We start from the raw sequence: 15,218 nt of genomic DNA, 5'->3' as shown, positions 1-15,218 counted from the left end.
AAACGGAAGACCTTAATTATGTAACGATATATTATCTGCCAACAGGTGTCTGATGTCCCTGTTTCATTTGGTCAGTTTCGGTATATAGATAAAGTGGATTGTGTAACCAATAAAGAGTTCATATATGTATTTACTGATGATGTAGATAAGAATTAACGTCAAACGTCAACCAATTTGAACTTCAATGAATGCAAAATTAAATCCACGACCTAATATTCTACTGCACATTTGATGACTCACCCAAATGAACCCAATGTGTAGTTACTCGTGACCAAACAATAAAAAATTGCTCTGCAGGTATTAAGACTTTGCTTTTATCATTTTGAATAGCTCCTACCCTTGAATAGACAAACCTGATATAATCTTACAAATTGAGAAAGCAATTGCACATGATAGGAAAAGGGGATATTTAAAACGGGGTTCAAGGTAAAACCTTACAGAAAATACCTTTATGCCATAGAGTATAATTGTTAAAGGTACTTTCACAAGTATTTGTAGTTGAATGTGATTGGTTCTCCGAGAAACAAAAAGATACGTCAAACATAGTAATACTGTTGAAGAACATAAAGAAACCACGTCTGTTGGATTTTATTTAAGTCTAAAGCATTAACTCTCATTTAACATTAATGTCAATAACATTACACTTCACATTTACAGCGTATTACTGATATGTAGATTATTATTCATTAGCTGGCAAGCGTATTATCAACAGCACAAAAGTTAAATATTATGCAAATCAGTGTTCAAAACATTTGAATCATGCTTTCTGATTGGATGATATTTTGTTTTCCTATCGGAAGTTCCAAAGATCGGAGAGATATCAACTGACTGTAGTTGAAAACCTGGAAAACTTCCCTGTGAATGTCAAAATATTTAAAAAAGAGTCAATTATGTGAAATAAATCACCGCTCTTTCTGTCTCAGAACAGAGAAAATAAGGCCGACTCCTTCCTTATGCGTGGACCCTATTCGTGTACCTCGGAGAGCCCGACCGGGGTGCTTCTAGGCAACTCAAAAACTGTCATTCAACATCCCTTAAAACAGCAAAGGGATAAAGTGACCCCTCTTACTATCCATTGACATCTGTTGGTCTTGTTTGATGCATTCGGTAATAAAGACGAGTGCAAAAGGTGCAATTGTGGTGAAAACTGTTGATGCAGTTCATTAGGTCTAAGTTTGGCGGTTGTAGATTCGCTGCGAGTTGGCCTATGGTAATGGCTCGTACGCTCTCCGGACGTCGTCTAGGATTAGGTAGGCTGGGCCGTTAACAGGATCACCTTCTTTGTACCATCTTTAAACACACAGAAAATTAGCTTGAAAATTATTTTACTTTATGAATTTGACTATACTTTATAATAAAGTTTATTGGCACAGATATTGAGGAATCAGTATTCAAGTTTATAGGACACTTACTCAATACTAGAGAGACAGGCATCCGTCCGTTTAAGGTACATTTTGGCTATTTCCCTCCAACATGTACATTCTCTACCTGAAGCTGAACTATTGAGACAGTCACACAAACACTTCAGGAAGGTATCCCAGATTGGATCTCGATATATGGTGTCTATCTGTAACCCCAGACTGGTTCATCTGTAGCAAAAACCCTCAAATTATCACAAACTGTTCTGCTTAGATGTTTTAAGCAGATATTACCATAAATACCAATTAAAAATTACCTTTGTTATCCTCGGTCAACAAAGAGGCTTCGCTCAAAGATGGACATAACCCAGACAAACAAGGATTACTTACAGAAGAATGATCTGAAAAACAACCAACACAGAACGCGTTTGTGACAGTCAAAAATAAACGTGAATACAACTTTTAAAAAACAAAGGATAAATCTCTGCCATTCAGTCAACTTAAATGTGACTGAATGACATAACTCTGCCACTGAGTCACCTTTCCAGACCTTTCAGTTAACATTAAGTTGACTGAATGGCAGAGGTTTATCCTGTGAAATCGCATAGTAGTGAGTTTTTAGTGCCTACATTCAGTGTGGTCTTCATGTACATCTCCACTTGAGCCTGCACTCGCCAAAAGGTTCAAATCAGACGACTCCAAACCATCCGGTTGCCCGCGGTCTACAAAATTGTAATAAAAGAGGATGAATGAGCAACACCAGGCTCGAACTCGGGACCCTTCATTTTCAAAACCAACGCTCTACCGACTGAGGGTGAATCCCTTAGCTAGTGTTATTAAGAGCGTGGCAGTTTTGAGCCTCTATATACACACTATTACAAAATAAAACAATTGTTAAAAACCAAAATAAAAAACAAAACACATGTCTAGTTATGTTATGCAAAATGTAGCTATTTTCTTACCGACCACTTTAAGATCGAATTTACAGTAACGTTCCTTTGACCAAGAGGCGGTTCTCCAATAATAAACACCGGAGTCTCCAATCTCCACACAGGGGATGCAGTGCAGGAAGGGTTGCATTTCCACGCCTCGATACGAGTCGGGATCCTGTCGCCATATTCGTAGACAATCCGAGTCATTCAATTTCTCTTTAGTGGCAATAACAATAACCAAAGATAATTATGAAATAACGTGCCTACTCATTACTGTTTTCTTACAGTGTCTATACAGGCAACAATGGAGGGCATCGATACTGTACAACATGCGAAACGGAACGAAATGACGCAAGAGAACTCAACAATCCGAGTGCATTGATCAAAACTACCTAGTCCCGTTGCCCGTCGGCAGCAAAGAACCAATATGTAAGGAGGGCGTTATTGACGCCAGTATACCAGGTACATAATCTCTACAGCAATGTCTTTGTATTGATAATACAAGAAATCGGGAAAATCTTCCGTAAAAGATTTGACCAAAATTTATGCATCTCAAGCAACGCGTTCAATTATCCTCTAGCACTAAGCGGCACATTCCTTGTGCTACAAATCGCACATCAGTCTATTTGTAATCTTTACAGGTTGTGGTCCTTTACCAGCATCAGACGGGCTTTCTTGGAGGACAAAGTCCGGTAGACCCATACAGGTCAAAAGCACTGTGTATGAGGTGTATTATAATATATGTAGCCAGAATGGCGTCCTTAACAGGAACCTACAGAGCATCGGGTGTGGTGAAGACCTGGGATGGAACGCCAGCATACAGGGACTGCGATGTCTTTATGGTACAAACTCCTCTGCAGTCGAAGTCCCTTTTTAACATACCGTTGCCTTGTATCCTTGTGTTGGATAAATTCGTGAAACGTTCGATTTTTACAGGTTGTGGACCTTTCCGAAATGGTTCGAAGTGGAGGCTGCAGAATGGAAGCGAGGCTGGAAATGAAAGTTTGCTGGTGGAGACTTATTTCAGTGAAAGCTCGCCTGGTCACAAACAGAGCATAGTGATATACTGTGGACCAGATTCAAAATGGCACACTAATTATTCAAAAATTTCAATAATTTCAAAGAAACAATAAACAAAACACATGTCTAGTTATGTTGTGCAAAATTGTAGCTATTTTCTTACCGACCACTTTAAGATCGAATTTACAGTAACGTTCCTTTGACCAAGAGGCGGTTCTCCAATAAAAAACACCGGAGTCTCCAATCTCCACACAGGAGATGCAGTGCAGGAAGGGGTGCATTTTCACGCCTCGATACGACTCGGGATCCTGTCGCCATATTCGTAGACAATCCGAGTCATTCAATTTCTCTTTTGTGGCAATAAAAACCGTTTCACCTGATAGAAAACAAAATTTGAAATAAAGTCTTTGGGTATTAATCAAGAAGACAATGAATTTGAATTCGCTTCGATTTTTAAGTTTCTGCATTGTAAACTGCAAAATCATGTCGTTATTAGTCCCTGAGCAAAATGCCCGAAAAACTCGAATATTTTCATCTGGAAAAAATGATTGTTAAATTCAAAAGGTTAAGCATGTTTAAGAAAATACGAGTTGACACTGACTGTCCTCTTTGTTCTTGGTATGTTTTGTTTTACTTACTCGATGTCACGGACATAAGTTCCCACATGGGTTCCATCGGCGTCAAACTTCCAGAAGATGGTCTTGCTGTGTCAGTGCTTTCTTCATAACAGCGCATGTAAATACACCCGATCAATATGAGTATTCCAAGAAATGCTCCCAGCAAACACCCTATTGTTTAAAAGATGATAAAAATAAATGAGAGCACGTGGTACTTCATGATAGAATTGGTTGATATTCTTCAAATCCAGTGTTACGGAAATGAACTCACCAATATGGATTTCTACACCACAATACCACTGTTCTACAATGTTAAATGTTAAAGAGGGATTGTTCAAACAAACTTAATAGATAAATTTGTATTCAATTTATCTTCTTTATTTGCATATTACTACATTTGTCGGTTTCACATGGTGTAGAATAATTAGTGTGCCATTTCGAATCTGGTCCACAGTACATCACTATGCTCCGTTTGAGACCAGGCGAGCATTCACTGAAATAAGTCTCCACCAGCAAACTTTCATTTCCAACCTCGCTTCCATTCTGCAGCCTCCACTTCGAACCATTTCGGAAAGGTCCACAACCAGTAAAAATCGAACGTTTCACGAATTAATCCAATACAACCACAAGGCAACGGTATGTTAAAAAGGGACTTCGACTGCAGAGGAGTTTGTACCATAAAGACATCGCAGTCCCTGTATGCTGGCGTTCCATCCCAGGTCTTCACCACACCCGATGCTCTGTAGGTCCCTGTTAAGGACGCCATTCTGGCTACATATATTATAATACACCTCATACACAGTGCTTTTGACCTGTATGGGTCTACCGGACTCTGTCCTCCAAGAAAGCCCGTCTGATGCTGGTAAAGGACCACAACCTGTAAAGATTACAAATAGACTGATGTGCGATTTATAGCACAAGGAATGTGCCGCTTAGTGCTAGAGGATAATTGAACGCGTTGCTTGAGATGCATAAATTTTGGTCAAATCTTTTACGGAAGATTTTCCCGATTTCTTGTATTATCAATACAAAGACATTGCTGTAGAGATTATGTACCTGGTATACTGGCATCAATAACGCCCTCCTTACATATTGGTTCTTTGCTGCCGTCGGGCATCGGGACTAGGTGGTTTTGATCAATGCACTCGGATTGTTGAGTTCTCTTGTTTATTGCGTCATTTTGTCCCGTTTCGCATGTTGTACAGTATCGATGCCCTCCATTGTTGCCTGTATAGACACTGTAAGAAAACAGTAATGAGTAGGCACGTTATTCATAATTAACCGTCTTACTTTACTTGTATTCTTACAACGAGTATGCTTGATAAACATCAAGTATAATATCAAAAGGCAAATGTACGCGATTTTGCTTAAACAATAGGACTGCCCTACCGGTTGCATTTAGTGTTAACGTGAGGACCAATTGTTGAGCAGAATATGGACAATGGGATTGGATGAATATAATATCATTCAACATTCAAATACAAATCATGCAACTGTTAATCTGTGACTTGACACTATATGTAGTTCCTATATACTATTCTCTTTACAGTGCACGTAGTCAAAAAGCTACAAAAACCTCTCTAACCATCAGACCTAGAACTAAGGATTCTGCAGTTGGAGCAGATAATGAGTGAAATAATACATTTGTTGCAAAATTCTAGCGTAAGCATACTTTGTGCAACACCTTTTGCTAGGTTAAGAACGGTCTCCTTAGAGTCGTCAAGGAAATAGGACAAAATTTCGGCAAATTTAATTGTTTCCTTGTAAGTGACAAAACTCTACATGCTGATACACATGTAAACCCAATATGCAATTTACGTGTGGCAACGGAAATGATACTTTTTTCATAGGTTTTCATAAATCATACTGTTGCATATTTAGACGTATATAAGAATATTACGAACAGATACCTAAATGGCATTTACTATATTCTCTAAAATACCCTGTAAAAGAAATAGAAAATAAACGAAAGGTGCAAAAATATAAAAAAATATATTTGCTAAAATTATACTTACCATCACCCAGTCTCATTCGCTTTCATCTGGAATTGGTATCCAGCGCAACCAAGCACACAAGCTAAAATCAGGAGCAGCCACATGGAGTGAATATTGAGCAAGCAATGGCATATTTAAAATTTTGACTACGTGCACTGTAAAGAGAATAGTATATAGGAACTACATATAGTGTCAAGTCACAGATTAACAGTTGCAGGATTTGTATTTGAATGTTGAATAATATTATTTTCATCCAATCACATGGAGTGAATATTGAGCAAGCAATGGCATATTTAAAAGGAACTGGTTTTTAACCAGGAAGAAAGAAATGTTGGCCGTAATAAAAAAAACCACAGAAGCTTTACATCGATTTCTCTGTACATGTGATGCCGTAGACTGCTTTTGAAAGTATCGAAATTGCGTAATTTATTTGAAGTGTGTGTTTTATGATAATAGATAAAATATATTTGACATGAATTAAACTGAACTTATACACATGCACAATATTTGTTAAAAATTAAAACAATCTTTCTTTTCGAAACGTTTGCCAAACATGTGCATATGTATATCTATTATAATATACATATACAATAAGCTCGTGTGATTGATTATGTGCGTAATGTAATGATTTTACAGAACAGGCAACGCGGATCCCGTGTTTCCCGCGCCCCGTCACGGTATAAACACATCGAGGTAATCGGCCAGGTAAGACAGGTATACCGCGTTCCCATCACGGTAAACTCATCATCTACCTGTCGCCGCCACGGTAAAATTATCGATGGAAAAGTATCGTATACAAGCGGGAGTTATCTCCCCAAATGACAAATAAATTGCATGTTTCTTTATATTTGATGACGGATTTTGACAGAGATTATAATCGAAATACTTGGAGTCTTTTTTACTATTTTTTTTTATTTCATAGCTATTAAATAAATTATAAAAGTATTTAATTTAATACTTTTGCAGCAATTGCAAATAAAATATTTTCGAATCCATATTTTAAAAAGGTCGTTCAATTAAAAATTATAATGAAATGATTTTAATTGCCAATAAAATTATAAATGTGTACGCAGTGTGATTGTGTTTTCTTATCAATTAATTGGTCCACCTACTTTGGTTTGTTTGTTGTTGAAATTAATGCGTGTCAACTAATGATGAGCAAGTGATTAAAAATCAGGGCTTCCTATAAAATTGCCAACCCGGTATTTTTTTTAGCACGTTCCGTTCATTTCTTACAAGGTCTACTACGTGTAAAGAACATTTTTTGTGAATTCACGTTTTAGTGAATTTGTGTTGCGTTACTTTAGGTACATGTATGGCTCCTCGTTTGTCATTGCGCGAGGATTCCCACTTTCTAGTGAGTTAATATTGCGACGACAATCTTTAAGTGCGAAGCCATGTGTTCTTCAAGACTCAGTCTGACTTGAATATTCAGTGTGGAAATGAGTATGACGTTCAGTGTGGCCGGCCTGAGGAAGTCGATCGAGCTGTGGTCTTGCATGTGAACAGGACGTGAGGGCCAAGCTGCGAGAGATGGAAGATACCGAATGTCTACCAGCCTCTCCTTTCTCATCAACTTCTTTGCCACCTTCTAATACGTCCCATTGTAATGCGAAAAATCAAATTAACGTGTATCTCTCTGAACTGAATTATAACAAATAGAGAGTAAGGAGCCTTAGAGATACCCAGAGTTGCATAAAATTATGTAATCGAAAGATATTGTGGGTATCCCATGTCATGGTGTCGTGATGGTGTACCAACTTCCCGCCGTGACGGAGGTGAGCGTTCGCTCGCGACCGAGCCTCTCTCTCTCTCTCTCTCTCTCTTAACAGAATAACTAGATTTTTTTTTGAGAAGGAAATGTCGTAAACCGTTCTTATGTTCTTACAAATTTCAAAGAAATTAAGAGCGTGTTTTGAAAGTTTTGCTGTTGATATTTCATGCCGATAAAAAACATTTAAACATTTCAGTAAATGTATTGATATCATTTTATGTGTGCATGTACATGTAATCTTATTGAAAGCTACTATGTACTGATGTAAGCCCGTTTCCTGTTATCGTAACCTTACACCCCCACCCCCCCCCCCCCCCCACCGCTTTATGACTGTCGGAGTTAACTTTATTTGACTTTAGTCCCAATTGTTTTACACAAAGTCGTGAAACCGTCGCACTGACAGGAAATCACTCTACGCACAGAATACACAGGAATGAGGCAGGAAGATAATCTGTGTAATGATTGACCAAGAAGAATTCTACATGCATATCAAACAATTTTACTAATAGTTGTATCAAATAATTGAATTATTTTAGTGCGTTCTTGTTTAAGATGTTCCTTCCCGCAAAAAACCTCCATTATAAACTTAACGAGAGATAGAGAAAAAACACAACGAATTAAACTATTGGAACGAACTTTATCATAGATGGAACACGTGGTAGAGCTAGCGGGCTGATTTGATAGACAGGTGCAGCACGTGGACTCAAATCTGAAATTGCATGATGGATTCAATCAGAGTGTACGATATTCTTTTATGAATACTAATTTTATGAATATTTAGTATTGGATATTAGTATATATTGGATATTAGTAAATTTCACATAAGTGTACGTTAAATTACACCTAAACGCCTCTCTCTCTCTCTCTTTCTCTCTCTCTCTCTCTCCCTCTCTCTCTCTCCTGTAAGGTGGTGTGCGTTTAGACGAAGCCGTACGCGATATAGACTTCTTTTGTCGTGAATAGGTGTGAAAACCCTCAAGGGCATGTCGTCTTCTACCATGAGTTTGTAAATCATTACATGTATACACAGAAAATGATCGTGACTTAAACTTTATATGTATACACAGGAAACGCATACTGACACTTTATGGATTCCATGTGCTTTAACGCAGCACCAACTTTATAATGGAAAAATAGATTTGTTAGTTGATTCCCGACATTTGTTCATTTCTCAATTTAAAACATACACATGTATTGACAGTTTACGGCGCTATGCGTGTCAACTTATAAAATGAGAAGATGAAATTGCTCTGCATTGATACAAGTTCATCTAATGAAAATATTTAATTTTAAGATTTTTATAAAAACAGGATTAACAATTAATAGAAAAAATAACTGAAATAAGCACGTCAAATACAAAGATATGTGTACTTATTTACACATCACAAAATTTAACAGCGTAATAATCATGTTATGTTGTAATTCGAATGTAGTTTTCCAATTTCATGAAATTCTATTTCATAAATATAATTTATTAATTTTAAAATAATATAGACCACAATTTATTTACAATGCAACTGTTATGCTTTTATCTGAAGTCGCATATTTGACGTGGATTAACGCGACCCGCATTGCCTGTAATGTACAGTACAGGTAAAGAAACAACAACAAGCAGCAGCAGGAATAACGGTAAATCACACCGTCGCGGTGTCATCACGGTCGCAATCCATACCGCGATCAAAAACCGCGATGGTGTATCGCGGGAACGATAAAAATACCTTGACGGTAACGCGGGCCAATACGGGATCCGCGTTGCATGTACTGTACTTCCGGATTGAAATGTATCATGTGTTTAACCAATCAGATGTCTCCATTTTTGACCAATCAGTGATAATCAGTATTCCCAATAGAAATGATGCATGATTAGACCAATCAGTGAGAACTTGCAAGGTATATATACAGCCACTCTATCATTATGAGAGTTTTTAATCTGCGAACGACTCAACCGGTCTTCTGGCGAAACTCTTCGGTTAGAGTTCTACAGAACAGGGATTTGAGCTGTGTCGGAAAGCAACAGAATTGTTAGCTAGACCACTCAGTTCTTAACCCTGTTTCTGTAGCTTGTGTCTTGGTGACTTCATAGTGTCTTTGAAACTTAATAAGTGTCTTGGTGACTTTCAGCTGACCGGGTATTATACTTCTATAGTGATTTGATAGTTGGCTGTCGTTGGCTGTGGTAACAAACAGAATTGTTTGTTTAAATCCATAGTCTACAGCTAGTTTGGTTATAGAATGATTTTGTATCTTGATTCTTTGATTGTATTTCTAATCATATAGCCCAGATAGGCCCGAGGAAAATATTATACAAGTATACAATCCGGATTGATTTTAGGTAACCGGATTTGGTTTGTTTTTTTTAGCATACATTGTATATGTTCCGCAGCGTCGTCTGCTGAAGAGAATTTGAGAACGTAAGTGTTGTATTTAATTCTACTTGATTCTTAGGAAGGAAACCTAAGCGAACTCACGAATTATAAACTGATTATTTTATTTGTAACTTGAAAAACCGTTACAAATTTGGTGGCAGCGGTGTTTGTATCAAGTAAAATCTCTTGTTTTATTTCAAACGTAGTGATCACCGTAAAATAGATATGAAGTAAATTTCAGTTTATTCGATGTTTTTATGCTAGCGAAGTTAACGTTTTGTATAATTTTTTGAATAAAATCCATGTGATTGTTTCATTTATATCGACGATTGTTTATGACATTTTATTGTGGCATTATCTAAAACACGGCTATGACTAACATAGACGACATTGACAAGGAGCTATCTTTTATTGAACAAAAACTTCAAGAGTTAAAAGATTAAAGTTTCAATATTCATAACGCTAGTGCTAAAGATAAAGTTAACTCTGACACTCATGAGCCACAAACGAATAAAAAACCACGAGATTCGGGATTTGTGTCAGATTCTTCAGTTATAGACTATCACGGCGATGTAAAGCCTAAACACGCCCTACTGCAAAAGTATCATGGAAAGATGAGTTGATGCCGGGTGCAAGGTCGCCTTATGACAAATACGACCAAGATCATTTTGCGTCAACCCCATTATTACAAAACGAACCAGAAAGTAACATTACACATCCTAGAAAATCTGGTCGGCTTAATGCAGTTGATGAAAATAAGAATACGAGAGACTTAGGAGATAAAAAGTCCCAGTCACATATCAAACCTGCAACATTTGATGGCACAGGATCCTGGTTGGATTATCGTTCGCATTTTGATGCATGTGCCATGCTTAATAATTGGAATGAGCGAGAAAAAAGACTCTATTTATTGAGTGACAGTCAATTAGCTTATCCTACAGCTCCAGGAGGTGTTAGAGAAACTTTGGCAAAGGAGCACTTCATAGATGCTCTTATAGACTCCGATATGAGGTTACGGGTAAAACAAGCAAGGCCATTAAACCTCAATGATGCGATTCGGCATGCTGTAGAATTAGAAGCATTTGTAAAATCAGATCGTAAAATGCTAGAAGTCGAGTCTCATTTAAGACCATTGCAAACAAGTAAGTCTGAAAGTGTTAAAGTGACATCTGCAGATTCTCCTTCAAATAAGGTTTTTGGTAGAACTTAAGAATGAAATAGTAAACCTCCGAAAAGAAGTTAATGAAATGAAGTCAAACATGTCCCAAAAGTCCACTTATATAAAAAAACCCAATCCTGTTGGCAACAGAAACTGGTATGTATGTGGATCAAAGTATCATTTACAAGCAGAGTGTCCACATAGAAATGTTAATATTGCTAGATATGATAGAAGTTCTCGATCACAATCGTCTCAGAGACGAAACAATACCTATGGTAAAAGACGTTCTGTACAGAACTCATTTAAGAGCATCAGGTCTATGTGTGCTCAAGTTGGGATTCATCAAAATGATTCTAAAGCTGGCATGTATGTAAGAACACTCGTACATACTGTTAAAACAAATTTGTTGGTTGACACAGGGGCTACACGGTCTGTGTTATCAAGTAGAGTATATGAAACCATCAAATCAAAACCTGTATTATTTCACACTGATCAAGTAGTTTCATCAGCAAGTGGATCAAACCTTACAGTTTTAGGGAAAACATTGATAAACATCAATATGGGCGATACAACTTACACCCAAGAAGTTATTGTTACGGACTTATCTGTTGATGGGGTCCTAGGATTGGATTTCATAAAAAATACAAATGTAATGTTGATGTACCAATTGGGTATTTCAATGTGCAGGACATGTGCTACAAAGTTGAATTTGTTGGCAAGATAGGCTGTTTTAGAATAACAGCCAAAGAAACTGTAGCGATACCTCCAAGAAGTGAAGTCGTTACTTATTGTTGTGTTACGGGGTTCCCTGAGACCTATCCGAACAAAGAAATATTAGGCTTAGTGGAACCAGCTGAAAAAATTGTTAAATCTGGAAAAGCTTTAGTAGCAAGGTCAGTTGGCTACTTGAAAAATGGTGAGATCCCCGTGAGAATGATGAACCTTTCCGAAGACAACCAGATAGTCTACCCTGGTACATTTATTGCCAATTTAAGTAATGTTGAATCAGTGATTGATTCCCATCAACCTAACGAAAAGGTCTGTGACGATTCACTATCACATTTGCAGGACCTCTTTGCAAGGTCAACGGTGAATCTAAAAACAAAGGAGGTATATGCTTTAAAGAAATTTTTAATCGAATACGCTGAGGTATTTGCGAATTCAGACACAGATCTTAGACTCACATCAATAGTGAAACACACTATTGACACGCAAGACGCTAGACCTTTGACGGAACCCCCTAGACGTGTTCCCTATCACTTCGACAGTGAAATAAACAAGCAAATAGATGAAATGCTGAATAAAAACATAATAGAAAAGTCAGCAAGTCCCTGAGCTTCAGGAGTGGTTCTGGCAAAGAAAAAAGATGGATCATTGCGCTTCTGTGTGGACTACAGGCGATTAAATGCCGCCACTGTTAAAGATGCCTATCCACTGCCTAGAATTGATGACTCTTTAGACAGTCTTTCAGGTTCAAAGTGGTTTTCAACCCTTGACTTGTGTTCAGGTTACTGGCAGGTTAAAATGGATAACTCTGACAAACTAAAAACTGCCTTTGCAACAAAGAGGGGTTTATTTCACTTTAACGTAATGCCATTTGGCCTTTGCAACGCCCCGGCAACCTTTGAAAGGCTGATGGAGACAGTCTTGAGCGGTTTGCAATGGCAGATATGTTTAGTTTACCTTGATGACATTATTGTTATTGGGAAAACATTTGAAAACATGTTAGACAACCTCAAACAAGTATTTGATAGGTTATTGTCATCAAATTTAAAACTAAAGGCGAAGAAATGTAATCTGTTTCACAAAACTGTACAGTTACTTGGTCATGTAGTTTCTGAAAACGGGATCAGTACAGACCCATCTAAGATTTCAGCAGTAGAAGATTGGTCAATCCCCGTAAACCTTACTGAGGTAAAGAGTTTTTTTAGGGCTCTGTAGCTATTACAGACGTTTCATACCAAACTTTGCTACAATAGCAAAACCCTTGAATAGACTGACAGAAAAGGAAACAAAATTTGTGTGGACCAAACCATGTCAAGATTCGTTTGATTCATTACGACGATCACTCATCTCAGCACCAGTTCTTGCAAATCCTGATTTTTCCAAACCATTTATACTGGACACAGATGCGAGTGATGTGGCAATTGGAGCAGTTCTTTCCCAGGTACACAATGGTATGGAGAGGAAAATTGCATACGCTAGTCGAACATTGTCAAAAGCAGAACGCAAGTACTGCGTCACAAGGAAGGAACTTTTGGCTGTCGTCTACTTTACCAAATATTACAAACACTATCTGTATGGTAAAGAATTTCTAGTGAGAACAGATCACAGCTCTCTAAAATGGCTATTGAACTGCAAAAATCCAGAGGGTCAACTTGCCAGATGGTTTGAAAGTCTGAGTAATTTTCAAATATTCATTGAACATAGAGCGGGTAACAAGCATAAAAATGCAGACGCACTGAGCAGAATACCCTGTAGAAAAACGTGTTGTGCTGAAGAGAAGAGTGTGGTGAATTCTATTTCATGCCCACCATCTAAAGACGATGATTCGTTGAAGGATAAACAAGCAGTTGACACTGATATAGCTCAGGTGTCAAAGTGGGTTGCTTCGGGTATAAAACCAAACTCTGAAGAACTATCTAGCTATAGTCAATTTGTTAAAGGCATTTGCGCACATTGGGATGTTCTTGAGATTAAAGATGATGTTTTGTTTAGAAAGAAAACTTGCAAAAATGGGGAATTTTGTATCAGGCTGTGTTGCCATACAGTGAGCGCCGAACTGTGCTAAGTCAATTTCATGACGAACGAACTTCCGCTCATTTAGGTTTTAGAAAAACTTTAGAAAAGGTGAAATTAAAATTTTACTGGCCTGGATTGCAGAAAGACGTGAAACAGTACACTGCTGGTTGTGAGAAATGCCAACGACGCAAGGCACCAACAACGAATAAGGAGGCGCCAATGCAAGTTGTCACTTGCGGTACCCCCTTAGAACGTATCGCTACAGATATATTGGGTGAACTTCCAATGTCAAACAATGGTAACCGATATATACTAGTTGTGTCGGATTACTTTACAAAATGGACGGAAAGTTTTCCAAATGCAAATATGGAGGCAGCAAATGTTGCTTAAATAATTGTGGTAGAAGTCATTACAAGATATGGGACACCCAGTGTGATCCATTCTGATCAGGGCGTTCAATTCGAAAGCCAATTGTTTTCAGAAATGTGCAGATTATTTAACATCAAGAAAACTCATACAACCCCTTACCACCCTCAATCGGACGGTATGGTTGAGAGATTTAATAAAACTCTTGCCAATATGTTATCTGCATATGTTGATTAACATCACAATGACTGGGACGATCACCTTCCATACGTAATGATGGCCTACAGATCAGCTGTCCACGAAACTACATGCACGACACCAGACATGATGATGTTAGGTCGAAAAGTTGCTACACCTCTTGATATTGTTTATGAGATGCCATCATCCATGAAAAGAATCCCTCAAAACAGATGGGTTTGGAAACTGCAGGAAAAACTAGAAGAGGCCCATACTATTGTAAGAAAATTGATGAACGCCAATATACAGAGGCAGGAATGGTACCACGACAGGAAACTCAATTGGCAATCATTTGATAAAGGCGATAAGGTTTATATTTATTTTCCAAGGCGAAAAGCAGGAAGATTGCCTAAGTTCTTTTCTTACTGGCAGGGTCCCTTTGAGGTGATTGAAAAATGTTCTAACGTAACATACAAAGTCATTTGTGGTGCCAGAGGAACACATCAGGTCATACATACGGATCGAATCCGACCAGTTGTGAAACAAGTTTTGAGTGGTGAGCAAGACAAAGAAGTTACCTCTAATAAGCAGGAAGCAGCCGCTTCCAATCAGATTGACGACAAGAAACATGACAGTGACATGACAACAAATAAAAGACGTGCAAAACGACCAGCCTATCTTGATGACTACTATTTTTTGTAGATCATGCCTAA

At 37.8% G+C, this 15,218-nt stretch overlaps 3 protein-coding genes across 3 annotated transcripts; 1 reads left to right on the top strand and 2 right to left on the bottom strand.

Annotated features, from left to right (window-relative positions):
• Nucleotides 1-560: 560 nt before the first annotated feature.
• Nucleotides 561-2,603, bottom strand: LOC136273136 (uncharacterized). The gene is made up of 5 exons (XM_066077226.1): nucleotides 2,321-2,603; nucleotides 1,988-2,080; nucleotides 1,676-1,759; nucleotides 1,413-1,589; nucleotides 561-1,290 (listed from the first exon to the last, which is right to left on the bottom strand). The coding sequence occupies exons 1-4, from the start codon at nucleotides 2,436-2,438 to the stop codon at nucleotides 1,564-1,566; spliced, it is 321 nt and encodes a 106-aa protein (XP_065933298.1). The 5' UTR covers nucleotides 2,439-2,603; the 3' UTR covers nucleotides 561-1,290; nucleotides 1,413-1,563.
• Nucleotides 2,604-4,542: 1,939 nt separating this feature from the next.
• On the bottom strand, nucleotides 4,543-6,123 carry LOC136273134 (uncharacterized). The gene is made up of 3 exons (XM_066077223.1): nucleotides 5,943-6,123; nucleotides 4,984-5,154; nucleotides 4,543-4,804 (listed from the first exon to the last, which is right to left on the bottom strand). Exons 1-3 carry the CDS (start codon nucleotides 5,956-5,958, stop codon nucleotides 4,569-4,571), a joined length of 423 nt encoding a protein of 140 aa, XP_065933295.1. The 5' UTR covers nucleotides 5,959-6,123; the 3' UTR covers nucleotides 4,543-4,568.
• An 8,481-nt stretch (nucleotides 6,124-14,604) lies between these two features.
• LOC136271680 (uncharacterized) lies at nucleotides 14,605-15,207 on the top strand. The gene has a single exon (XM_066072082.1). It carries the CDS (start codon nucleotides 14,605-14,607, stop codon nucleotides 15,205-15,207), a length of 603 nt encoding a protein of 200 aa, XP_065928154.1.
• Nucleotides 15,208-15,218: the final 11 nt, after the last annotated feature.

This window comes from Magallana gigas, chromosome 2 (assembly GCF_963853765.1).
Source record: "Magallana gigas chromosome 2, xbMagGiga1.1, whole genome shotgun sequence".
Classification (NCBI taxonomy): Eukaryota; Metazoa; Mollusca; class Bivalvia; order Ostreida; family Ostreidae; genus Magallana; species Magallana gigas.
Note: the sequence above shows the minus strand (reverse complement) of the source record. Positions and strands in the feature narration are given on the sequence as shown.